The 25,909-nt window shown below is 39.8% G+C and overlaps 2 protein-coding genes across 4 annotated transcripts in view; one reads left to right on the plus strand and one right to left on the minus strand.

Moving 5' to 3' along the window:
• The window catches only part of PEX7 (peroxisomal biogenesis factor 7), a 46,933-nt gene extending 31,207 nt beyond the window's left edge, over nucleotides 1-15,726 (minus strand). Inside the window, exons 1-5 of the mRNA XM_082049654.1 lie at nucleotides 15,535-15,726; nucleotides 14,114-14,171; nucleotides 12,476-12,626; nucleotides 9,018-9,095; nucleotides 8,605-8,713 (exon numbers count right to left, since the gene is read on the minus strand). Of these exons, the coding sequence (XP_081905780.1) occupies nucleotides 8,605-8,713; nucleotides 9,018-9,095; nucleotides 12,476-12,626; nucleotides 14,114-14,171; nucleotides 15,535-15,661 (523 nt within the window). The 5' untranslated portion in view covers nucleotides 15,662-15,726. The remainder of the gene's footprint in view (nucleotides 1-8,604; nucleotides 8,714-9,017; nucleotides 9,096-12,475; nucleotides 12,627-14,113; nucleotides 14,172-15,534) is intronic.
• Nucleotides 15,727-22,104: 6,378 nt separating this feature from the next.
• Nucleotides 22,105-25,909, plus strand: part of MAP3K5 (mitogen-activated protein kinase kinase kinase 5) — a 106,853-nt gene continuing 103,048 nt past the window's right edge. For all 3 annotated transcript variants that reach the window (XM_082049936.1, XM_082049938.1, XM_082049937.1), the window contains exon 1: nucleotides 22,105-22,911. In XM_082049936.1, the coding sequence (XP_081906062.1) occupies nucleotides 22,506-22,911 (406 nt within the window). In that variant the 5' untranslated portion in view covers nucleotides 22,105-22,505. The remainder of the gene's footprint in view (nucleotides 22,912-25,909) is intronic.

A 25,909-nucleotide genomic window follows, 5' to 3' on the forward strand; every position in this document is an offset into this window, starting at 1 on the left:
CAAATTGGCTGTCATCAATAATTATGATTTTTATGCTGTTTAGATACAAGCATTTTGATGGTTTTAGTGCCCAGTTGGTCACTGGCCTTAAAACATACAGCTGTGCACACAAAATCATAGCTCTTTTCAAAAAACTGGCTATAGTTCAAACAAAACCATCCCTAGAGACATAAAACCAACATTCCTGAAACTACCGGGCCACGCAGACTTCGCAAAAAGACAGGAAACATTTGGGAATTTTGAGTACAAAAGTGAAGCTAGACAGAGCTCGGTTCCACTACGTGCCACAAGACTGGCCTCATGGCTGTGGTACCACACAGATGGCGGGAAGCTTTGCTCTCATGGTTGGTTGCTTTTCCCTGGGACTCCATGATTGTGAGAGACCCTGTACTCTCGGTGGCTAAAGTCCCGCTCTGTGAGGTGGGAACGACACATGGTTTCTCACGGTCTTCACTCCCCTCACCTATTTTAACACTGTCAAGAACAAGACTGCTGCTCAGTGTATGCACAGCACTCCTGCCAATGACACCTCACAGGCAGCTGAAGCCCCAGACATCTCTCCAGAGCTTCTAAAAACAGGGAAACATATGGAGAGGAGGAAACATGACCAGCAGGGTCTTGGCAAAAAATAAAGGTAGTAATGCCCATCCACCCACCATTAGTCTTGCTAATCTGCTTGCCTGCAGAAGACAGATTTCAGTTTGAGTCTTTAAGTCTTTCAGAGATACTATAATGGGCTTCTTAAAAAGCTTTTCTTTTAATTTCATCAGATAACATAGAATTGAAAGGGAAACACATAATTCACTACAGACAGGATCATTTTTTCCCAAGCAAATAAATATAGAAATCCAGGTGAACTAGAATGAACTGCTAGAGAGATAGAGCACAGTAGCATTATGAGGGCCAAAAACATTTGGTAAAGTTACTCGGCCAATAACAATTTTGACACTAAATATACAATAGCCTCAATTATTTATTTTTTATTAGAAAATGCTGATGCACAAGAAAGATAATTATTTTCCTTTTTTTTTTATTTCTTTGAAAATGCTACACTTAGCTGTTGTTAATTGTGGCTGGCACCATTTGTGAAATGTTTTTAATGGAGTAACACAACATGCAAGTGAACCTTTCTGTGAATACACAGATTGAATTAAAGCCAAAGACAAATCCTTTTTTGCCACTTAGGCTCTAAGTGGAAGAATCAGATTAATTAACTAAAAATAAAAAAAAAACAAAAACAAAACAAAACACCTGACAGTGTCATCCTGACCCCTTACACATTTTAAGAAACTTTTTTTTTTACCTTAAACAACTTTGCATGACCTCACAATGCATATATGTACATATTTTTTTAACATTTCATTTAAAAAAAAATTGCTGTTAAAAATTTTGGAATTTCCACAATTCCATTATTCCTTCAACTCTGCATTAAAAAGGATGTATTTCTTCCATAAGGTAAAGCAGAAGTAGGATAATAATAATAGAAAGAACAAATAAAGCACACCTAGCACAATCATATTCATCACCAGCCACTTCCAGTTGGTATCCCAAAGTAAGCAACCACAAAAGTTGCCAACGTTTCCCCACAAAATATTTCTATTTTTGTAAGAAGCAATTTCTCTATGGCAACAGATTTTTGCTGGTCTGTTACGATAATTATGATTTCAGATTTGTTTGTATATTGTATTTTGCTTTCTTTCATTTTAATGAATATTTGTGAAATCTTGGACGAATCAATAGAACCACACAATACATACTCATCTATTCAAAATTTTTGAAAGAGATGCTGATCTACAAGTACACCACCCCCACACATGGGCTAAAGACTGCTAATGTGAATGACAATGCACAATAGTGAAAAGATACAGTTTGTTTAAGATTTAAATTTCATGTACCTTTTATACTGACTTTTTACTCACAGATGTATTTTAATCAAATTCATAAATTATAATCTCCTAAGTTCTGTAACAAAAACCAGCTAAGCAATCATTGCCAGACAGTGCAGAGCTGCAACATTAACTATAAAAAGCAGTTAGATATTTGGGAGATCAATAAGAACCCAAGAAACCTTAAACACTATCTGAAGGCAAAAAGGATTCTAACCAGGATAGACAGTATGTTTCTCAAGAACCAAAGTTTAAAGTTTTACTTAAAAAAATGAATCTGATTCTTTTTTTTAAATTCTAAAGCATGAGATCTGATCTTCTGACAATGTTCTCTCATCAAGAGGAAAACCAAAACCCAATCTTTAATTTATTGTAGGAAAATAATTCAGCATAAAACACACAAGCACTGGCATATATGGTGTAACATCAAAGAAATCTCATTCAAAGTAAGTACTTCTGAAGTGCCACTGAATGATTACAAGTTAACATTAATTGCTTACTTGTATGTATTTTTTAAATACGAAACCAGACTAAATTAGCCAGAATCAAACAGAAAATTTGTGGGAGATTAAAGAACAGAACCCAAATCTCATGTTTCTCAAAACCAAACTTTTTAGGTATGTTAAAATGATCAGGCTGTCCACTTCTATCATAGATAGTATAAGCAAACCTAGAACAGGATTAATAAAGCTCATGAGATCCCACACAGAGGATCAGAAACAGAGTGACACAAATAGCAGCTTTATTTAAATCATCCAACAGGACTCTACTGAATGTACAAAATATACTTCCATGTAGCACAACCTAGATATCAAGTAAATATAACTACCAGTGGAAACGTATTATACTTTCCAACCAGTAATTTCTCGGTCTGATATAAAATGCTGTAAAGCTAAAAATCAAACGAGCTTTTCATTATTTTAGAGAAGACCTCAACAGTCTTTTTCTGAAAAGAGTAATTAAAAAAAAAAAAAAAAAAATCAGTGAAAACTTTTATTTCAGTGTTTTCCAATATGATTTAACATAAATCTTGGGACAAATTTTATTGATCTAACTTGTGACTTACTATTAAACCATTCTTCCGCAAATGGCAGTATTGGCTAGGTACCTATCTCTAACCCAAATGACCCAAAACATATTAATTCACTGAATTCACTGCAAAAAAGTGCTACCCTTTCTTTTCAACATTGAAACACTATTTTACAAGATTGTAATATAAAATATTATAACCTGAAAGTGCTTTATATTCTAGCATGTCCTGCATACAACACTTTACTATGGTTAGCATGTACTATAAATTGAAGGCCAAACTCATTTCCTGAGAAATATTTCAGCTTGCACATTAGAGGCTGATTTAGTAAAGCTTACTGAGCACAAGACTCAGATGAATTCAATACTGTGCTGGTATGTCTTGAAGCAATGGATTGCAAATGAAAACAGCCACCTCACTTCACCACACAGATTAGACACAAGAAAGCAAGCAATAAATTTTATTTTAATAGCTTCTAGCATAAATAGCAGTTTAGCTAAACTGCAACAAAAGACAGTAACTCCATAATCAGTTTGCTCTCTAGATGCTCAATTTGTACAACAAGGTACCATGCAGTAGATAGAAGCCTCTTATTCTTTTATCTGTCAAGGATTTGGATTCCAAAAATGACAAGTTTTGCAAAGCCTTGAACCTTGTTCATGATGGCATTTTTTCTAGTACATTCAACAAGCAAATAACTAGGAAAGAACTCATAATAAGCAAAGAGTGGACCCACACCAAACGCATGCAATACAAGCCTCCAGTAAAGTGTTCTCGAACTCAAGACAAACCACTGTCATAGCAGAACAGAAGATAATTTCCTTCAGTTTTTTAGGAACCTGAACAAACATAGATATCTTGAGCAGCTGCACTCAAGGCTATCAGTTTCCAGTTAATTCAGTAACCAACTTCTTAGTAAATGTACACCTTTCCCAGCTCATTATTTCATGCAAAGAATTTGCTCATTTCTAATTTTCTTTCACAATTTGGATCCCAAACACAGAAAGGCATGCCAAGACTACATGACAGCCTTATTTATGAAACCACAGCTTGACAACCCATTAACTACACACATTTGTCACTAAGATACCAGTAGGCAAGAAGACAAACTTTTAAAAAGGCAACTCACTATGTCAGGGCTGGCAATAAAACAGAATAAACAATGTGTTTTTAATTTTAACCTTAATGTCTAGCTATGAATGCAAAGGCTTATGAAGTGCAGACGCTGGATTTACAAGTTCATTTGTAAACCAGCAAAGCTACAGTTCCACAACGCTTTTGTCAACACAAGTTTACCAGAAATGATCATACCACCTTGTGGTATGAGAAGACTTTTTACCCTGGGCTCTCAGTCTGAAAAATAAATCTTAGAGCAAAGAATACAATTAATCTATCTAAATAACAATGAATACAGCCATTATCTTGCAGATTTAAGAAACACCTTTTTCCATTATTCATGATTTGCTTAAGATGTTATGAAAACTATGTATCTGCTGTGATCAGTAAACTTGAGGAATTTAGCAATGATTTTTAAATGAATGCAGCATTAAAACTGAGGTCCCATTAGCTAAAATAAAAGCTAGCACTTATTCTAAATCTGGGCTTTCTTTAATCAAAAACAATCATATTTTCATTTGCCAGTGTCATATCTGTATCAAGGGATACAACAGTTATGCAGATGAGGGTAAAATGGTACTCATTAATTACTTCCCACTGTTAAATTTAAAGGGTAATAAAACCAGTTGATACTATAAACTATGCTTTCTTTATAAACCACAGGACCAAACAAGGCCTATTGCTCTGCAGTTACAGAGAATCATTTAGCAGAACTGATTTATGTTTGACTATACACTAATGTTGTCTGCATCTGGTACTCTATGTGCTTCTCACCAATTTGCTTTCTGGGTTTTAAAAAAAAAAAAAAAAAAGACAGACCTTCTGGGCAAATGACACAATGACTCATTAAACCCTTTTAGCCATGAAGATGCTGTTAAACATTTGTGGCACTTCTTTAATGACATTTTCCACATCACTGTTTTTTCAGTGTGAGGCAGACCAGGGCTCTGGTTTTGTGCCGCACGTACACCTGAACATCCTGCTTATCTTATCAGCTCAGAAATTGCTACTGACATCACAACAGCAGTTATTTACATATACAGAATTAACAGTTTGTTCTGTTGCTATTAACTCCCAATTTCAAAAAAAAAAAAGTAATTTACTTGCTTTTTGAGAGTACAAATGATTGGACATGAAGACAACAGCATTGTAAAGTAACTCATACATCCCTGTAAATGCTAAATGCAAGTCTATCACATGCTGAATAAAAGCTACTTTAACTGAAGCATCAGACATATTTGTCTTCTATAATTCAATTACATTTTATTGTACACTGTAAACTTAGTTTTCTTGTATGTATTCAGATCAGAGACTTAATGAAGCAAAATAACCACCCTTAGTATCAAATTCTTTTTCAATTGCTTTATATTACAGTCTTAGGTTTCTTATTTTTTCACTCATAATTGTGAAAAAGTAATATTCCAAACCCAAAGATTTAACCTTATTAGCTTCAAGCAAAAGTTATCTAGGCACATAATGGTCCTTCTGAGCAGCTATTTTACTGTGGCTGGCAGCTGCGTTTGGTTTTCTGTTTTCAGTGCTCACAAGCTAATTAGTCACGTGGAAATTAAACTTCTGCTGGCATCGATGTAGATTCAAATAAAGGCAGAAAAAGGGCAGGGGTGAGGCATGCAAAAGATTCCGAAACCTCCTTCCCTCTTACTTGTTTTCTTTAATTTTTTTTTTTAAGTGCATTGCCTTACTTAGATTTAGTCAAATCGGAAGCATTTCAAGACCAACATTTTTTCCAATTGATGGTTAACAACACACCTAACTTACTTTACTAATACCTGCAAAACTGAAGATGCTGCAACATGAAACAGTTCATTTCTGGTCTGCAGTGTTAAGACTTTATACTATTAAAGATGTAAGTCCAAGTTTGTGAGTAGGTAAGTGTGAGGGAGGATGAGAGAAAGGAGACAAAGAGGGCCAGGAAAAAGAAAGAATACACACACGCTACAATCCTAAAGCAGCAGAGTCTCCATCAAAAGGGGAAAATTTCAATACCCTTCAACAAGCCATTCTTTTAAAAAGCTAAAAAAACACAAGGGAGTTGAAAGGAGGTACAAAAAGTTTCTCTCCAGACACATTTTCAGATACTACTTTTCAGGCAACACAAAGCTGCAAAAGAAGACCACAAAGCTTCAGGTCAAACCTTGCAGCAAGTGTATCAAAGAAGGGAACAGCTGTAAATTTGACACAGTACTATCACATTGAGATTGCAGTTTTTCACCAGCTCCAACTTTAGTTCAATAGAAGATCAGTCACTAGTGAAATTAAGCTGACTCATAATTTTCTGTCATCCTTATAAAATGTATTGATTGTAGCAAGTTTCAAATGAGGAAGTCTAGCCTCCTGAACAGTTCCATTCGACTTTCATCACATATCTTGACTGACAGAGCAGAATGCCATTAAACAGTGAAGTAAACTCTCTAAAGATAAACTGATATGCCTTTCTTACAATAATAGCATTTATACCCACAGCTAGAGGGTCATGAGTACTTCTCCTACCTACAGTCCTGCTAACCAAAGAAAAAACTCCCAATATGCATTTTCTGTAGTGAAGTAATCTCATCAAACCACTGGAAAATTCCAACATAAACTAAAACCAAAAGCAAATTAAAATAAAAATCAAACAAAGAAACGTTTTCTACATTGACATGTCACAATTTGTATGCAAGATCTTTGGTTTGAAGTTATTTCATTTAGAAGCACACCAGATGTTTTATATTGGAAACTGTAAGAAAGTTCACCATCATTTTGACGACTTCATTTTCTCTTACCTAATGATTTTACACTTACCATTACTATATAAGATTTTAATTTCACACCTGAGTAGTACTTACAGAAGAAAGATATTGTGTCTTTTGTGTGTTGTTTTTCTGATAAAATACTATGGAGTCATTAATCAATGAAAACTGACTGCAAATAGCTTCTGGCTCCAGCAGTGTATGTTAGTGCCTTTCAAGAGTCAAAGCAAAATTCACAAAATAATAGGAACTCTTCAGTGTTTTAGTCAAAACTCACAACAGCTGCACTCACTGAGTCACTCAAAGAACAGATCGACTGTATGTAGCTGAACCCAATTTAAGTACTACCACACACAGCATCTAACAATCAGCATTTCCCAAAATTGTTCAAGTGGCAATATGTAAGAAGAGAATTTGGCTTCATAGCCTAGAGAATCAAATTTGAAATAACTAGCAGGATCAGTAAAGCCTTGTTGTTAATCTAGAATGTCAGCAATTTTGTATGAGTAAAACTAGTGTGGAAGGGAGGCTTCTGAGGAGGACTTCAAAGAGACTATAAGATTGCCTAGAACTTGCAAAAAACCACTAAGCACTGTTTTCCCCACTTACCTTCGGCCAAATGGTATTTTGTAGTATATAGCTGCATTTCAGTAGAACTGTTCATACAGCATACAGGGCTCAACCCTATAAGTTTCTGCACATCCTATTAGACAGGTACCTCACTAAGCATTACCTCAATGAATCTTCAAATAAGTTGAAAATACCTGTGCACCAGCATCTGGCTTCCAAGCACTACTATGTCAGAACAAATACATGTAACTTGTCAGTCATTCTAGTTCAGCTCTGCAAGCAGAGTCAGATGGAAACAGCCAGACTGAAATTTTATGAAAGCCATGTATGCTTTTTCAAACTTCTCAGGGAACAGGGAAGACCAGCATTGGTGCGTACTCACTGTCTCTCTTTAACTTCACTAACAGGAAAACATATTTATACTTGCTTACCTTCTTGATATAAGAGCTACACAAATTCTATTTAAATCAGTACAAAGTCAAACTGACTTGAAATCAGAGAAATTTAAGCCCTTGTAGTTAATCTACCAATATTTGTCTATAGGCAGTGTCTTACTGCCCCTCTGCTTCCCAAGCAAACTCTGGCTCACAGCACCCCTTGCCCAGTTGTTCAGCAGTCAGGCTCCAGGTCTCACCCCAGAGCTCTCCTTGTGCCTGTGGGGCAGGAGCAGTGTTGGGAAAGCACTGCCACCTCACCATACCATCTCTTTGCCTCTAGGTACACCCAACTCAATCATTATTGTATTGACCAGCAAGATTCTTAGCACTGGCCAAAGCAGAAAAGTAAAATTGATTATTACCTTTCCCACAGAAGAAGGCACAGAGATCTCCAGCAGTACTTAGAACAGTTCAATGGGAACTGGCTATGTTTCTCACAGAACTAACAGTCTACTGACACCGGAGATAATTTGCACAAAAATGTAAGCCAGAACACAAAATAAAGCATGTAACATGATTTAGTGGTCAATAACATGAGTGAGATGAATGGAAGAGAGCTACATAAAATAACAAAAAAAATTGCCACAAGTTCGCTGAAGTGACTGCTAGAAAACTGCTGATCCCTGTTTAAATGTCCAAAAGGATGATTTACAGATCGTAACAACCTATGAATCCAGCTGCAGCAATACATTTATCTGTCCTTCTTCCATTTTTATATATGACACACACTACCATCTGCTGGACAAAGTGCTGAACTAATCCAATAATTTATAAGGATTTTTTTGTTGTGACTACCCCTTTACCAGCATATTTACCTGAGGCAGATGCAAAACAACCTGGGATGTGTGGAGACCATATAGTGCTGTAAATGACCCCTTCGTGGCCTTTGAAAGTGCATAATGACTTCCCCACAGCTGGATCCCACTGAATAAAGTAAAAAGAAAACTGTTCAGGTACACATTCAAAAAGAAAGGAAAGGGTTTCACACATAAAAGAGCTTTATACATACAGAAAGGACTAAATGAACTTCTTGCTATATATCATGAAAAGCATTTGTATACATAAACTGGTATCAACCAAGGGATGAAGCAACATCTCAGTTAAAACAGAATTTCAGCCTCAGTATAAAAATAAAGAGGAAAAGTGAATCAATGCTGCTTCTTAACACAAAGAACTATCAGGTCCAAAACAAAGCACATTTATCACCTTTAACAGAAAACTAACATACCAGCTTGGCTGTTTGATCCCATGAACCAGACACCACTAGCTGCTCGCCTCTAGTTTGGCTCCAGTCAACACTATATGCCTACAAATGATATAACAGCCTAGTTTAGAAAGAGAATTAGAATACAAGTTTGAGACTCTAGTTAAGCAAAGCTTCACAAAATAGAGTTGGATTTGCAGATTGTATAATAATCAGCTGAAAAAACATGCCGGTCAAGCACCAAAAAGCTGCCAACAATGCCATTTACCTGAAGAAAAATTAAATTTAACATCTCAATCTGGCATTGAAGTTATATAGAGGCTTAGAAAAGTATCAAAAAAAAAAGCAAAGATGAGCCCAAACAGAGGAGAAAAAAAAGAAGTTGTAGCAAAATCCATATAGACCCACCATCACTAGAAGTTTCTGCCACTGTAAAAAGCCATAATTCAGACTGATTTCTTATCTCTGATCCAACTTCATTCAAATATCCACAGTTTCTAATTGCTAGAAATGTAAATGCCATCTCTCTTCAGAACTGACTATGGAGTTGACTTTGAGGTTTTAGCTGACTAACAATAAATCCTTTTTAATGATATCTAAACTTTTTAATGATATCTAATTCTCGTAAGAAATACATGCCATAAAATGCTCGTTTTTCATCTTTTCCAGGTTCTATGACATTCTTTTCTTACCATTCATATCCTCAAACAAGTAAAATAAAATTAAAAACTCAATTTCCCTCATGACTAATTATTTCGGCTATTAAGAAATTGCATTTCACTGTGTAGTTGAAGAAAGCTCCCTCTTCTCTAATTGTAATGTTGGTCCCCACCGTGACAGAGGATACCTTAACTCCACCCTTCACTAGAGCTAGGTTATGGTTGGAGTTGATGATCCTGGGGGTCTCTTCCAACTGAAATGATTCTATGCTTCTACGATTCAATCTTCAAATGCTGCATATCTCTACCTACATGGATGGTGCATTCTATTCTATCTAGTTTTATGTAACATCAAAATGGCTCAATAAGCTGCAGCGGGACATGAACAATTTCAGTGCTAAGGTGGATAAATATTAGCTGAAGACATCCCAGGCCTCCAAAGTGGCTTCCAAGCTTCTGAGAAACATTTGCCTCTGTGTGATGGCCTGTGTTCAACCCCTAAGTTGCTGCTGTTTGGAAATGCCCCTTAAAAATATCACTACATAGTGTGCCTCTTCCACACAACAGCCCTATGAAGTCAGCTTAGTTGAAGTGTTTGGCTCTCAAATTCATGTCCAAAATTTTCCTGAAATAAATACATTTCTGAGAAACAAGCACCTGTATCACACAATTCACCCAGCCCCACATCTTCAGGCTATATCACATCTCTTGGACTGATAAGGCAAAGCGCACTCATGGCTCACAGCTCACTCGCAAGCTATCAGCACATCGGCCCATTGAAGCCGTGTTGTGACGTGGATCTGTGTACATATGGCAGACGTGAGATAGGGACTGCCCAGCACTCTGCAGCTGCATCAGAGGCAACAGGACCTGGGAAAATTCTCCTTCAGGCAAGAATTACAAACAGAACAGACAACAGGCTCAGAAACATGATTATAAACAGCAAGCGCTATTTTCCATTTGGCACGTGACAGATACAGGTAATGGGAAGAGAATGATGAGAAGGTACCAAGAACGAAGGAAAGTTCACTTTTATTCTTTCTTCCTTCTCATACTATCAACCAACATACCTCTACAGACACTTCAATAGAAGCTGTGTCAAGCAACTGGGAAAGACTAATAACATCACATAAACCTTAGTTGTTAATCTTTTAGTGTTTTATCTTCAACCACAAAACACATTAATACTAGTTTATGCCTAAACAGCAGCAAGAAATGCCTCAGGCAAGATGAACAGATGATGAAAAAAGATGTAAAAACATTGAAATAGTTCAAAATAAATTTTCAGGCTCACTTTACAAGACAAATTTAATTCAAGCATTCTATTGTGTCATATTTCTGTGAGACTTCATCAAAACCAAAGTAAATTAGACTAATTTATTAATGAGATTCAGCAGTTGGCTAGTGTTGGAATAAAACTCATTGTCCTTTGACAATAAAGATGGCCTTTAAAATTAAAAATGCACTTTTTTTTTTTTTTGAGGAGGAACAATGATCTCATTTAGAAAACAAGAAACAGATCCCTGTCAATCTTGCATTAGAAATATTAAAAATTGCAGTGACAAAATTGTCATTAGGAATGTCAGACAGGGATTAAGGATTAGGAAGTCAGTCAATCATTTTAAAGAGCACTGTCTGTCAGTGTCTACCACAAACCATTAGGTATATTTCCTCTGAGATCTATTCTCTTAATGCACATTTATAAAGAATCAATAGAAACCTTTCGTATCTCACAATAAGCACTCAATCCATATTTCCTACACTGTCTTTCTAACTCATGGTTGAATGTATCCACCTGCTAAACTAGGACTTGGACACAGTAATGTTTACTTCACTAGCAAGAGATGGTGTAGCAGAACCAAAATAAACTTATGGACAGAATTTCCATGAGAAAGTGAGAAACAACAACAAAAAAAATGGTATTCTTTGCCTACATTTTTCTATTAGTACCACCAGCCTTTGAACACTGTAATAAAATCCTGATCACAAATACAGACTCACGTCTCAAAATTCTTTATTGATGCAATATCTGCATTAAACTAAAGTAGCAAAATTACAAAGAAATAAGGTACAGAATACAGTCATGTAACTGCAGTCACTCAGCTTTTATCTTTATGCTACATATCTGAAAAAATCTTGAGGCCTTTGTGAAGATAAATATCCTAAGCATAAATGTCCTTAAAATATGCAAATACATTTATGAACATGAATATAATATTTTTCATTATCCATATTGCACTACATAAAGAAACTGAGATTTTAAGAAAATCAAATGCAACAGTATCAAACCAAGGCTAAAAAAATACATGTTGTCCCAATATTTTACTACTTTTATTTGAGTAGGATCTCTCAGATTCTAAAACAGAAAAAGATAAGCAGTTCCCAGGTACAACAGAAGTCCTAAGGATCCGCATATGTGTATCACTCTATACCCTCAAGGATAACACTGTTATATACATCAGCTGTCTGACTTAGATCTACCTAATAATGCTCTCTGAAAAAAAATCACAGAATGACTACAGCACTTTCGCAGAACAGTGATTACTTAGTCTATAAGAAATCACAGACGCTATTTCCAAATATATTAGATTTACATAATTAAGTGATACCTAATACAGTGTATGAATGTACATACAAATATGTACAACAGGTAATTCACTTTATATTCAAAATAATGTTAAATTATAAATTTAAACCATGGACACAAACAGAGATAAAAAAATAGACAGCAAAAGCCACTTTTGATTTTAAGCCCACAAATAAATCTTTCAATAATCCAGACATTAAAACGTCCATTAAATTTTTCAAGTTTGCCTGATTTACCTCCTGAGTGTGCTCTTTATAGACTTGCAGTGGACCTTTGGTTTTAGCTGTATCCCAGATTTGCAGAGATCCATCTCCACTGGAAGTGATCAACACATGTTCATTATTCTCACTCCAGGTCACATCAAACAGGCCATCATTCCAGTCAAAACTAAATCAGAACAATAAAGATATTTGTCTGTGAGAAAACATGACATAAAAGTCTGAACTAGCTACACGCAAAGACAATATTTCATTAAATCACCCTCTTTACCATTCTAAACAGCATTTTTTATGCGTTTGATTTCTAGTAAATCTCCTTACAAGTTACTTACTTGTTATAATATCAGCTTTTACAACTGTATGTCAGAACAGGCTGATTAAGCTAAAGGATAAATGAGCCAAGCACCTTCCACATACAGAGAATGAAATCTGATTTCAGTCTTAACCTTGCCAAGCAAACAGAGGTACCACATGTACCAGTCTGATCTACCAGTTCTCCAAGATGTTGCTACAGAGGTACAACTGTGACAACTATGGTAAACAAAGAAATAAAACTGTGTGTTGGGAGAGCTCTATCCAATTGCAACACCATTAAGAAGCTGAGTCACAATGAAAAACCAACAGAAAGATAGTCATGAACATACTAAAAATCACTACACTCCCTTAAAAGGGCTTTCAACACACCAACAATTCATTATATGGGATCTGATACCATATATTAGTTGCTCTGCAACAACTATCAATGACTGTGCTGTTATCTGATGGTAAATATGAATTTATTTACCACCTTTTCACCGAAGGCTCAGCTAAGCTAAAGCTAAACTAAACTTCATGGCACCCTGCAGTAATGACAAGGGAAAGGCAGGCACACAGAACGTTTTGATTGAGAAAATGACACAGCTTATGACTCAGGAAGTTACAGGACTTTGTACCACAAATTAAGTGGCGTTACTAGAAATATAGAAATGAACAGTACTAAACCAGAGCATTTAGCAGAACTAGCAGTGCTGAACAGCTTCAAAGAGTCTAGCTTTATAATTATGAAATAAAAACAGTCTCCTTGAATATGACGATTTGTTAAACATTTCTATTTCTGGCTTCTTAATCTAAACAACTGCTGTTTTAAAGCTTTCTTTAAAAAAAAAAATTTAGGTCAATGATGGTCAAGTATTAAACCCCCTCCTTCCTAACCCTTTTTCCTCCCACTCAGAACATAAATCAAAATCCTCTCAAACCCTTAGAATACTGGATCTCTGAAGAAGGACCTCCATGACTTTATGGAGCTTCCTGCTCTATTTTCAGCATAAGTCAACCATAAGTGCATAAATTTATGTGGCAATGCACTGCTCCTAAAAAGGTAGAACTTCTTATTTCATGCTAGGGCAGAGAGGGTGGTTTTTTTTTTTCATTTACATTGTCAGTTTTCTATAAAATAGTTTACATTACAGAAAGGGTGCAATCCAGATTACTTCCTATAACACAACCTATGCAATGTAAACCTATCATTTGTAAGTAAATTCAAAGACAAGCATTCAGTAGATAGCATAGCATGGAAACAATACTTTTTATCACTAACAATAAGCCAAAATATTTGGGTTGTGTCTTGTTCTCACTGATATGTAATTAGTTTTTCTCTTGCAAAGATAAAACACAAACCTTCTGAGCAGAACAATCCCAGCTTCATTCTGTTCCAGCACTGCCAGAGTTCCACAACCTAAACCAATAAATAAAACCAAAACATCACAACTAGTTCCCTCGAGCCAAAAGAAACTACTGTGGTTCTGAGGTAGCTTCAGTGTGCAAATACAATCTGAACTTTGAGAGGCCAATTAGCTGCATAAATAAACACCTTATTGTCTCACGTTCTCTAAAACTGTAATTAATTTACATAATATTGCTTGTTTTTCTTTCTCTCTTGTTTGTTTTTGTTTGGTTGGTTTGGTTTGGTTGGTTTTGTTTGTTTTTTGTGTTTTGTTTTGGTTTTTTACTTCAGTATACCCATAGGTGAGATTGGAAAAGAAACAACTTGTTTATAAAGCATAAAAATGTGGTTTCCCCCGGGCCTTACATTACAGACCAGCATGGGGCTCCTTTTTATCTTTTGCTAACACAGCAGACATAACACCTTTTTTTCCCTCTGAAACTACCAATACAAACATAGCTCACCAGATGTGAAACAAATAATCAAGTTCTGAGAAAACACACATGGATAACTGCTCTCCCATAAAATCATTTCAGTTGGAAGAGACCCTCAGGATCATTGAGTCCAACCAAACCTCACCAACTCCAGCACTAAACCATGTCACTAAGAAACTCGTCTAAATGCCTTTTAAACACCTCCAGGGATGGTGACTCCACCACTTCCTTGGACAGCCTGTTCCAATGCCTGACAACCCTTTCCATGAAGAATTATTTCCTAATATCCAATCTGAACCTGCCCTGGCACAACTTGAGGCCATTTCCTCTTGTCCTATCACTTGCTACTTGGGAGAAGAGACCAACACCCTCCATGCTACAACCTCCTTTCAGGTAGTTGTAGACAGCGATAAGACTGTCCCCTCAGCCTCCTTTTCTCCAGGCTAAACAGCCCCGGTTCCTATCAGACTTGTGCTCCAGGCCCCTCACCAGTTTCCCACATAACTAGGATTTCGTCAAAGTAATTCCACATTAGGGAACTTTATTTAAACTGAACTCTTTCAGTAGCAACGCTCCCTCTGTTAATGAAGAAGGCCCCAACGCTGAGAGAGCTCTGCCTCTACTGTGGTTAATGTCTTAAGGTGAAAAGATCTGTACACGTTTCATTCACGTTGTGTATGCCTCCACCACTGTTTACTCTCGACCATATAAAATTAACACTCCTCTGACAGGGTCTGAGGCGGTCGAGAGGAGGCCCCGGGCTGGGCAGCTGCTCCGGCACCCACCCCCACCCGGCCACGGGGAACAGGCGCTGTGCAAGGCAAAACCGGCGCAGCGACAAGGGAAACCCCCGGACGCTTTTACAGACACGGACTGCCGCTCCAGACACCCGCATCTCTATCCGCACCCTCCGCCCCCCGCCGCGGAGGCCCCGCCCGCACCTGCGATGCCGTAGTGCTGTGAGGCGGCGCAGGCCACGCGCCCCGGCCAGTAGGGCGAGAACTCCACCGCGTAGCCGTGCAGCCCGGGCAGCCGCAGGGCACCAGCACCGCCGCCCACCGTGCCCATGGCCGCAGCCCGGGCCCCGGCCCAGGCCCCGGCGCGGAGAAGCCGCCACCTCCCCGCCGCGCGCACGGCCCCGCCGGAAGCGCCCCGCCCCGTGGGCGGTGCTGAAGCTGCGGCGCTGCCGCCATTTTTGGTGATGGTAGAGGGCGGCACGGTGCGCTGCCAGCCTGGCGGGCTGCGCCGGCGGGCCCGGCTGGAGAAGGTGTCGCTGCTGCCGCCAAGGGTCCCTGGGCTCCAGGGGAAGTGCTGCTAGCGCGGAGGGGTTATCCCGCTCGGCCTCGCTGTGCCAGGCGCCCCCAGTGGCTGCCGGGTCCTGCTCTGACCGGCTGTGCCTGAGGCCTCTGTGGCTTATCCCTCCGGCGCCGCCGTGTCCTCTGACCTCTTCATAGCAAAGCCGTAAGCTTAGGGGGGGCCTGCTGAGAACTGTATTACTCGCTACTGTCAGGCTTTTATACGTAGCCCAGTGTGATTTGTAATTAAAGGTCATCTGGGCCAGACCAGGCCTCTGACCACTTGCTGCCTGTTTTTCATGATAAACAATCCTGCAAAATAACCTTCGGGTGAAAAGGAGATGACTCCAAACTTGAAAGTCAGTCTGTTCTTTTATATGCCATTTAACCTGTATATCAGCTCATCCTCTGTGCACCAGCTTGAATACATGAGGTGTTTCAATTGTATATGTATGTTACCTGTCATTTTTCCTTCTAAAAAGCCCTTCTAAACTATTTAATTCTCTAATTTCTTCAATAGATCTGCATGTTTTATCTTTTTTTTTTTTTTTTTGTGATGCAATTATGCTTTATGTAAGCCTTTTCATGAACAAACTCAAGTTTTCTTACACCTGTGACAACTTCTGTGTAAGTCAGTGGGAATTTTGCCTTTGAAAGGAAGTGGGGGTTGACGCTTAGAAAATATTTCAGCAGAGCAGCAACTGCAGCTTTTGTTATATTCTAGCCTGTGTGTGTTATACGGGACTATAACATCCAGATTCAGAGATTATTCCAGTTGGACACAGTCTACCTTAATTAGCTATAATGACCCATCTATGTATGAAGAGATAAAAGCGCAAAAGTATTCTTTTACATGTTAGGAAAGTACAGCAGAGGCAAATTAGATTATTTAATCAAGGTTACATCATGGAGCTTGGAGTATAGTTACGTACCCTTGCCACTCAGCATTTTATTTAAAATTAAACCTTGACTACAAAAATCTGTTGTAAAGCCATACAAATGCCTAATTGCTTAAACTGGCACTCAGATGCAGATCACTGAACCACATAGTTCTACTAACTCCTTGATCTCATGGTAAAAGTAAAAAGAAATATATTTATCAAACAGCCTCCGGGATTTTAGAATAAAATCAATCCCAAATCAGTGCAAGTGAAGCTCAGTTTGATTTATCCTTTGGATTATCACAGCAGCTCCCAAAGCCTCATAACTGGCAATTTATAGACTTCATCTATTGACAGACATCATATAAGATAAGATTTTTGTAACCCTGGAGCAAAGGAATACCTTACTGAATTGGCTGTTCCAGGCCATATTCCACCAATTTTAGCCTCTGTGGAATCTGTTTAAATCATTGTGTCTTCTCAAAGTGCAAGCTACATGGTAATTTTCTGAGCAAATGTTTTTTTCAACAGTTGCCCTTTGTGGCTGGAATGTCAATAGCAACATTTGAAAAGATACACGGTGGCTGCAGTGGTGCAGTGAGTAAATTTGGACACAGCCCTTTGTGAGGTGGTGTTTGGCATAAAGTTCTTGAGCTTCATGGTGTAAAGTTCAGTTACACTATAAACAATTTATTCTGGATACATCCAAGTACTGGAAAGGTTTCGTCAAGTGCATTTTCAAATCTAGTTGATCTGTTGTAATGAGTGAAATTCTGCAAACAGGTTATACAAAGAGGAAGCAGTTCTTACCAGTGGCCCAGCTTATTTTTTAAAGACAGATCAAAAGAATTTTGTAGACATAAAGATCAAGAAGTGGATAAAAGGTTACAAGGAAGTCCTGAGAGAAGGACTAGTTCACAAAACTTGTTTTGTTTTTTTGATCCATGTAAAAGCTTTTAAGTTGAGGTTTTGAAGATACTTAGAAGTTGGAAGCAAAATAATACAGCGAGTGAAGGTATTTGCACTGAAGAATTCAAGGCAGAATAACAACTAAAGAAATGAAAGCTATTTTACAAGCAAAGAGACAAGGGCAAAATAAAAAAAGATACCAGACATGACTGTATTTCCTCCTCAGCTCCTGCGCAGCTGAGTAAATTCAAGAAACGTGAAGGACCAGCAATCACAGTAGCATTTTATAGGCAGCTCTTGAAACCGAATGGTGCACCGGGCAACTCTTTGGACGGGCGGACACCGGCCAGCCGTGTCCCGCGGGCGGCGGTAGGTGGCACCCATCTTCCACGGAAAGCCCTTCGGGGAAAAAAATCCCCAACTGCACCGAGGTTGTTTTTTTCCAACATCATTTCAATGAATAAAAAAACAAAACCAAACGAACAACCAACAAACCAACCCCACAAAAACACAAACACCACCAAAACAAAAACAACAACAAAACCCACAAACAACACCAGAATGTTGTTTAGTATGTAACTTTTGGCTATATTGCTGTTGCAGTCATTTTTCTGAGCTCAGCTCATGATCTTACCCCTCGTTAGCATTAGAACAGGTAGCTGAGATGCTTACAGCAGTATCTTTGCATCTGGTTCACCTTTTTTTCAGCCCACTGAGCTCTGTTCTGTTACAAACATGTTTCTCATTTCCTCAGCGTGCTGACAGCTAGCTTAGGTGTGAACTGGGCTGGTAAACATCACTGCTGTATATACCAATCCTGAAAAAAAAAATCTTTCTGATCAGCAGAAACAGTTACCAGGATGGCTTCAGTCCAAGTATTTAAAGAAGATATGAAAAAAAGCTTTTCTACCAGAGAAATCAGATTGTGAACTATTCCCTCACGTGCAAGGACAGGCAGCTTAAACCACTGAAAATATTCAGGGACCACAGTAAACCTTTTTTCTGTCTTGTACTTATTGAGCCATTCATTAAGCTTCATGCTATCAAGGTTTTCTTCTACAACAGTGAACGTCTATTGACTTACAGAAACATAGAGATGTTCCCAGCTGAAATTCCTGCACAGCTATACAGCTGTATGAGTTGAGCTTTAAGAAAAGCATTTAGTGTCCCAAGGTTCCTGATAAGATAGCAAAACTGGCTACACTGAAGATAAACAAATGAAAGTAACCCAGGGGGTTGCAGGCATGAACGCAAAAGGAAAAGGCTCCTCATACGGGGGAATGAAGGTTGTGGAAGATGGAAGGAAGAGAAAGTTAGCACAGAGACTTTCCTGGAAGTTTAAAAGAAAAAAAAAGAGGCAAGAGGAAGGGCTGGAGCAGAGCAGAGTGAGAGTTGTGGGGGAAAAAGGCATGAAGGAAGAACACTGCACAATTCTTCACCATCCTCCAGGGACAGTCCTGACTGATGAAATATCCATCCCCAATGATGTATCCACATCGCTCCACTGGTTTTTGCTGACTGCCATTTATGTGCACCATGCTGTCATTTGGTAAGTGGATTCCTCATTACATGATCAACTGCATCCCTACACAATGGCCACTGGTCTCTATTTACCTACCCCTTTGTTCTTAAATATTGCTTTCAATGTTCCATGTAATCATAGATTTACCTCATCTTAAAGACTGGCAGCTGTCTACCTCATAAGAAAATATTGCCCTCTCTCGATTGAACACAAGGCTACTTCTGATTGTCTACAGTGATGTATTTACTCTAACTTTTTAGGACAGTTTTTAGAAACAAGTTTTTTATTTCAGTTTAATAATTTCTGCTGCTTGTGAGAGTTCTGGTCTAAAGCTTACAGAAATTGCATTAGTTTATGTGCTGTCAATATCTTATTCATATTTTTGTATCTGCAAATTTAATTACCTTTTTTTTTCTTTTTTACCCATAATTGAAGCATACTGGACTTTAGTCCTGCAAACTTCTTTGTCCTGCTTATCAATAAAGTGGTTATGGTACATCACCAATCTCTCATTCCTGTATGTTATCCTGTAGTTAAATAAGAGGCCCTTAAAGTATGGATGAAATTTAGCATCCATTTTAAACCAAATATTTGTAATGATGTATTTTAGTCCATTCTATCAATTTCACCAGCACTACGGTAAACAAAATTCAAAATGCAGATTAGTCTAGAATAATTTTTCTGCCTCTACTGAACAATGATGGCCATAATACATGAAAATTATTATTTGGACAGAGTTACATTTAATGCATATGCTTTAAATTTAATCTCTATAAACAGGATACATTGGAACTGCCTTTTTTGGTCTTGCATCTTGTTTACACTAGTTTGAGTGGCTAAATCAAGCCCGTGGCATCTGTCATATGCTGTTTGTCACTTATCAAAAATTGCATTTATATTTGCAATTAATAAAGTTGGCAAATTCTTGGATGTTAAAACTACAGTTACGGTTAAACGTAGAGGGCAATGATGTATAGCTGTAAAAATGTATAATGAAGAGAGGGTCATTATTTAAACAAATTTACAGCTAACGACTTGTTAGAAGTTTTTGTTGTCAAAAAAACCCAGCCAGAACAGGGTGATACTGAATCGTGACTATATGCAAACCATCTGGTGCTAAAGATGTTATTGTACAGCACTTGAGAAACAAGTGAACAAGGTAAGCATATTTCTGATAAAAAAATGGGGTGTTACTGTGGTTTAAAAAAAATCTGTGGAATTATTATGTCCTAATCAAATATTACGACACAAGAGCTCCTGAATGTCTGATCACTCACTTCAAAGAGTTAACAGATTAAAATACACATTTTCAGTTTTAAAAATGTGGGTAATTTTTGTTTGTTATTCCAGATTCAACAGCATTTCGATTTTTTTTTTTTTCTGGTTTAGGGCCCAACCTCATTCCCAGCCAAATCAATAGAAAAACTAACTTGAATTTGGAATACATGCAGTGTTAATAGTGAACAAGCCCTACAAGACAGTAATGCTAAGTGGAATAGCATGCTGCTTCCGTCTCCTTTCAGTCGGAGACTTCCTTTTGCACTTGACAAACACGGGCTGTTCTCGAGAACAACACAGACATATTGTTCTTGCTTCCTGTAAGGTGATGTAACTGCAATGCTGAATGGATTAACACTGATTCTGCATTTTGTGGAAAACGACATTATTTAGAAAAACACCGATTACCATTCAGACAAGAAACAATAACTTACTGTATTGGGCAGATAAGCAAATATTAACTTTTCTCTGTAAATTAGTCTTTAGTTTGCTTGTCATCTTCCCAACCCGTTTACCCATTTCTTATCAGCAGAAGCAAATGCCAGGCATATCTCGTTGAAAAAGGGGACTGCTCAACACAAAAGCAAACAGAGCTACTGAAGGCACTGCAGTGACTAATTTTTCTAATGATTCCAGAATTGATCCCCTGTCTACAGAAGCCATGGAAAACAGTGATACAAGAGCAGCCTTTGTGCCCAACAAATTGATTCGTCTTAACAAGATCAATTTTAGCAGTACGGTCCTATTGATATGGCATATAAACATAACTGTAAATATGTCGAGTACTTTCCCCCCCTCCTTTTCTCCTCTATTTAATAGAAACATATTATTAAAAAAAAATCCAGTTTCACAGTATTTCTGTTCAAAAACAAACTGCACAAATCTCAACCTCATTTCCTTTTCAAATCCATTTTGAATTCCCTAGAGATTCCTGCTTCCCCTACAAATAACCTGAACGTTTGGGATTTTCACGCTTCATGCTATGTATGATTTCACGTTAGGTTATGTATTATTTCACATTACGTTATGTATTATTTCACGTTAAAGGACCTTTCCCTCAACTGGGCAGCCTATCATACAGAGTTAGCATAACTTAGGGGTATATGCTAGTTATTCCAACTAGTTTCCTTTGCCACGAATAAATATTTTCTTAATTATCAAGCATTTGGGTGTTCTCGACAGGTAAATTAGAGGCGAATGTAAGAAATGACATATTTAATCAACATACAGGGGCAGTTTTCCAGTTTCCAGACACAACACTTGAAAAGCATGAGGCCGATGCTGCTGAAGTCAGCCACAAACCTTTCAGTGAAGTTGAAGCCGTTTGGGAACACAGAGGGAGGTTTAAAGAGGAATTACAATAGAAGACAAGGACTAATGGATATTAAATCCTGCCACTGCTCTCAACTCAGTGCAGACGCCCAAAGCACTTACTCATGCGGTCCCCGTGGGGACGCGGCGTGGCTCACCCACCCCGAGAGCCCACACTCGGAACACGCACCTCCCGGAGCGGGGGGCGGGTGGTTGTTTCTGAGGCGGGGCCGGAGGGAGGTGCCCGGCGCTGGGGCCGCCCCAGCCCGCGCCGCCAGTGGCCTCGCAGCTGTCGCTCGGCTAAAGAGGGGGCGCCGGAGAGCGATCCGACAAGTGGTTTCTCCCCGCGGCCGAGTGATTTCGCCCGGGGAGCGGAGCGGCCGCAGGAAGAGCGAGGTGCCAGGGACCAGCAGGAGAAGGAAGCCGAACTGCTGGGGGTCGGCTCAGCGGGCAGTCCCTGCAGGTGCGGGGGAGAAGGGAGCGGCGCGTCATGGTGCCGGCGGCAGACACTGAAGGAGGCTGTTGTGCTCGTCTCCCCGCCTCCGGCAGCCTTCGCTAGCGCCCGAGGGGGAGCCCCTTGCTTCAGCCCGGCCGCTTCTCCCTTGCAGCAGCTCAGCGGGACCGTTCCGTGGCAGGCGGCTCGGCATGGCATCCGCCTAACCCTGGCCAGCGCAGCAGAGCCAGGGACGCGCCGCGGCGGCTGCTCCTCCGCCGGGATGAGTGACAGCAGCGAGGGGATGATCAGCTTGCCGGTGCCCAGCTCTCCCGGCGGCGGCCCCCCTTGCGAGGAGGTGCTCGGCAGGCGGGCGCAAGGGGCCGACGGTGGCGCCCGCAGCCTCCTGCCCGACTTGGCAGCGCCGCCGCCCGGTACCCTCTGGGCTGAGGACGGCGCTGCCGCCACTGGCCCGGGCATCGCGGCGCGGGCCAAGGCTGGCGGCAGGCGGACAGCGGTCACCTACGTGATCAACGAGGCGAGCCAGGGGCCGCTGCTGGCGGCAGAGAGCGGCGCCCTGCAGAGCCTGCGGGAGGCATGCGAGGTGGTGGGGGCTGCGCTGGAGACCCTGCACTTCGGCAAGCTGGACTTCGGCGAGACGGCGGTGCTGGACCGCTTCTACAACGCAGGTGAGAGCGACCTGCCGGGGCTAGATCGCCGCCGCGGGAGCGGTTCGGCTCGGGCTCGCCCTCACCTCCCTGTCCCGGCCCGCCCTGGGTTCACCGCGGGGCGGCGGGAGCAGGCGCGGCCCCTCCGCCCCGCTGCGGGGTCAGCTCTGGCCGCAGAGCCCTCCGGGAGCCGAGGCCCTGGGTGCCCTTGCTGCCCCGGGCTTCAGTGACACCCTTCGGGCAGCCACGGCGGTTACCTAGAGAGGCAAAAGTGCGTCAAAGCCTGTTTTTGTGCCCCCCGCTAAAGTGTTTTTGGAAGAAACTCCCTGTCATCAAGCGTGCTGTGAATAGGCGCTTGTGATTTGTACCTGTGTGTTAAACGGGTTAATCCGGCTGTTTCCTCCCAGCCTCCCAACAAAGTGCAGGGATGCAAGTTTTTACTGATGTGCTGCGCTCTGGCTGGAACGAGCAGGAGCTGTGAGGCCCCGGGAGCTTTGAAAGCAGATTTGGCACCAACTGTGTAGCTTGACAATTTCTTTGTGCTGACACAGTATCTGGAACGCTACGTGTGTTTGTGCTTGGAAGTTAGTGCTTCTGATATTGGTTGCCTAAAACATTTATGATGGATGGGCTTGAACAAAGAGTGACGCGCGCTGATCCGGTTAGTTGGCACGAATGCCTTGAGCTGCATCCTCTCACCCCAGTTTGCCAGCTTTCCCAGCGATGAGGTTGTAACACCCTTGTTTGAAGGTGTAGTGACCCGAGGTTGTAATGTATGATTGACCTGGCCCCATTTTTAAAAGTAATAACACAAAACTTCCTCCTGTCTTTTTTTCTTTTATTGACATATGTACGATGTGAATGTAGAATGAAAAAGCCTATTTAGAAGATTTGTAAAGACTTCATACAGCTAAAGTTATAGTACTGAATTATTATCTTTTTGCTTTAAAAAAATCAGAAGCAGGAAATTGACTCGACCTACAATTTTCAGCTTATAGTGTGGCATGGTTTTTGTCTATGTGAAATACATGTGAAAAAAGGGGAATTTAAAAAGTTTTGGCTGATATTGTAGCTTTCTTTTCTCCTGGGGAGAGGGGAAGAAGGAAAAAACCCCAACCTGCTGGAACTGTAGCCAGTTTACAGAAAAGATCCTTCAGCATGGACATGCATATGCATGTCATGTCTTTGAAACTGCAAGTTTTTTTCTCACAGACTACTGCTTTCAGTTCAGTGAGGTGGGTTATTCTGAAATGTGCAGTCACAGCTTATTCCTTGTGCCTCTTGCAGAGCTGTGGTGTTAGAAGAGTCAGAGGAGCTGTCCTCACAGGTGGAAATAGGAAGGCCATAGAGCTTCATTATAGATTCTGTACTTGCCATATACAGATCAGAGAGACTTCAGATTTCAGACACCCCGACATCTTTCCAGGACAGGTGAAACCTGACAGTCTGTTTTGGTTTGGTTGTGTATTGAGGCTCATGGAGCTGAATTATCCATGATGTTTTTGCCTCTTACGTTGGTTAATTTTTAGCTTCTGAGCTGTGCAATAGGTGGTCTCAGTAGTTCACGGAGGCTTTTCTTGTAATGGGAGACTTGACTTGAAGTGGGCCCCATTTAATTTTGGCAGTAGGCATCTGGCATATAGTGCTACATAACTGCACACTTATGTAATATAATTTACTTTTTCTTCAGTAGCTTTTGAACAAAGTGCATAAATGTGAAAGCATTACTTTTTTTTTTTCCAGTAGTGTTTGGTTGTGGGAATTCAAAGTGTTGCAAAACAGGCAAAACACTTTGCCATTCAGCTTTAGCAGCAAAGCCTATAAACATGTAAAGAACCAGGAGAGAAATATCCAGCTCCTGGACTGAGGAGAGCAGGACGCAGAAGTTTGTGACTGCTCCACATATACTCTGTACTGTCTGAGCTGACGAGTCATAAACCAGCTGTGATCCCAAAGCTATTTCGTGCTGCTGACTCAAAGGCTGGACTTAGGTCTAGAAATATCTGAGTTTTTATACTTGTTTCTTTATTCCTGTTGCATTTTATACGCACTCTGTGTATATTTTTAAGAACTAGTTGTACAGGAATTTTAAGCTGGTGAAAAAATGTTTCCCAGGTTAGGAACAGAACAGCATTAAAAAGTAGAAACTGAAAGGTGGAAGTGGGGATGGGGAACAGAATGAAAACAGTCATGGAGGGTGTAACTATAGCACAGATTTTTTTTTTTTTAACTGCTTTAACACAGTGGTGTGAAGGAGCATTTGTAGGTCACCTGAACTCTTTCCCACTTCCCCTTGTCCTCTCTTTTGCTCTGTGCTTTCAGTGATCAGACATAGTAATATTCATAAAGAATGTCTGCACACTACATTATTTAAATAATATAGTATATTAATGTAGTACAGCATGACCAAATGTCCAATAAGAATTTAGCAGTAAAAGTACTTTCAAATTAAGAAATGGTTAATTTGTCTTATTCAAGGTATCAAGTCTTACTGGACTAAGTGTAAAGGGCAACTAAGTTACAAGGACTGATGTAATCTCATGAAGGTTTGGAAAATCAAGCTTGTAACTGTGTTTGAATGAGATAAAACAATAAACATCTCAACTTATGCCTGTAAATCGACTGCGATTGGGGAGAGGGAGAAGAGCTACAGTATAACGTATCTGTCTATCATCAAGTTTTCCCTTTTTAATATATTGTTTCTGCTTTGTATGACATAGTCTGGAATCTTGGTGATTTCTGATGTAGGTTCACTTCGTGCCTTTCACTGCTTCAAAGAGAACCATCAAGGAGTATTAAATAGAATCTAATCTCAGATGTAAATACTCATCATCCGCTCTAAATGTAGATTAGCCTACTAATAATCTTCTCCTAGCTTCAGTCAACTGATGGTCCTTAAATGCTGAGACATAATTAGAAATGCATATGATTAGTGAGCAGGTCTCAGCTATATGTAATTGAACCATTCATGCACCAAATATCAAGAATGAGTTATCATTTCTGCTTGCATGGTTTAAAT

This window comes from Streptopelia decaocto (assembly GCF_964273445.1).
Source record: "Streptopelia decaocto genome assembly, chromosome: 3".
Classification (NCBI taxonomy): domain Eukaryota; kingdom Metazoa; phylum Chordata; class Aves; order Columbiformes; family Columbidae; genus Streptopelia; species Streptopelia decaocto.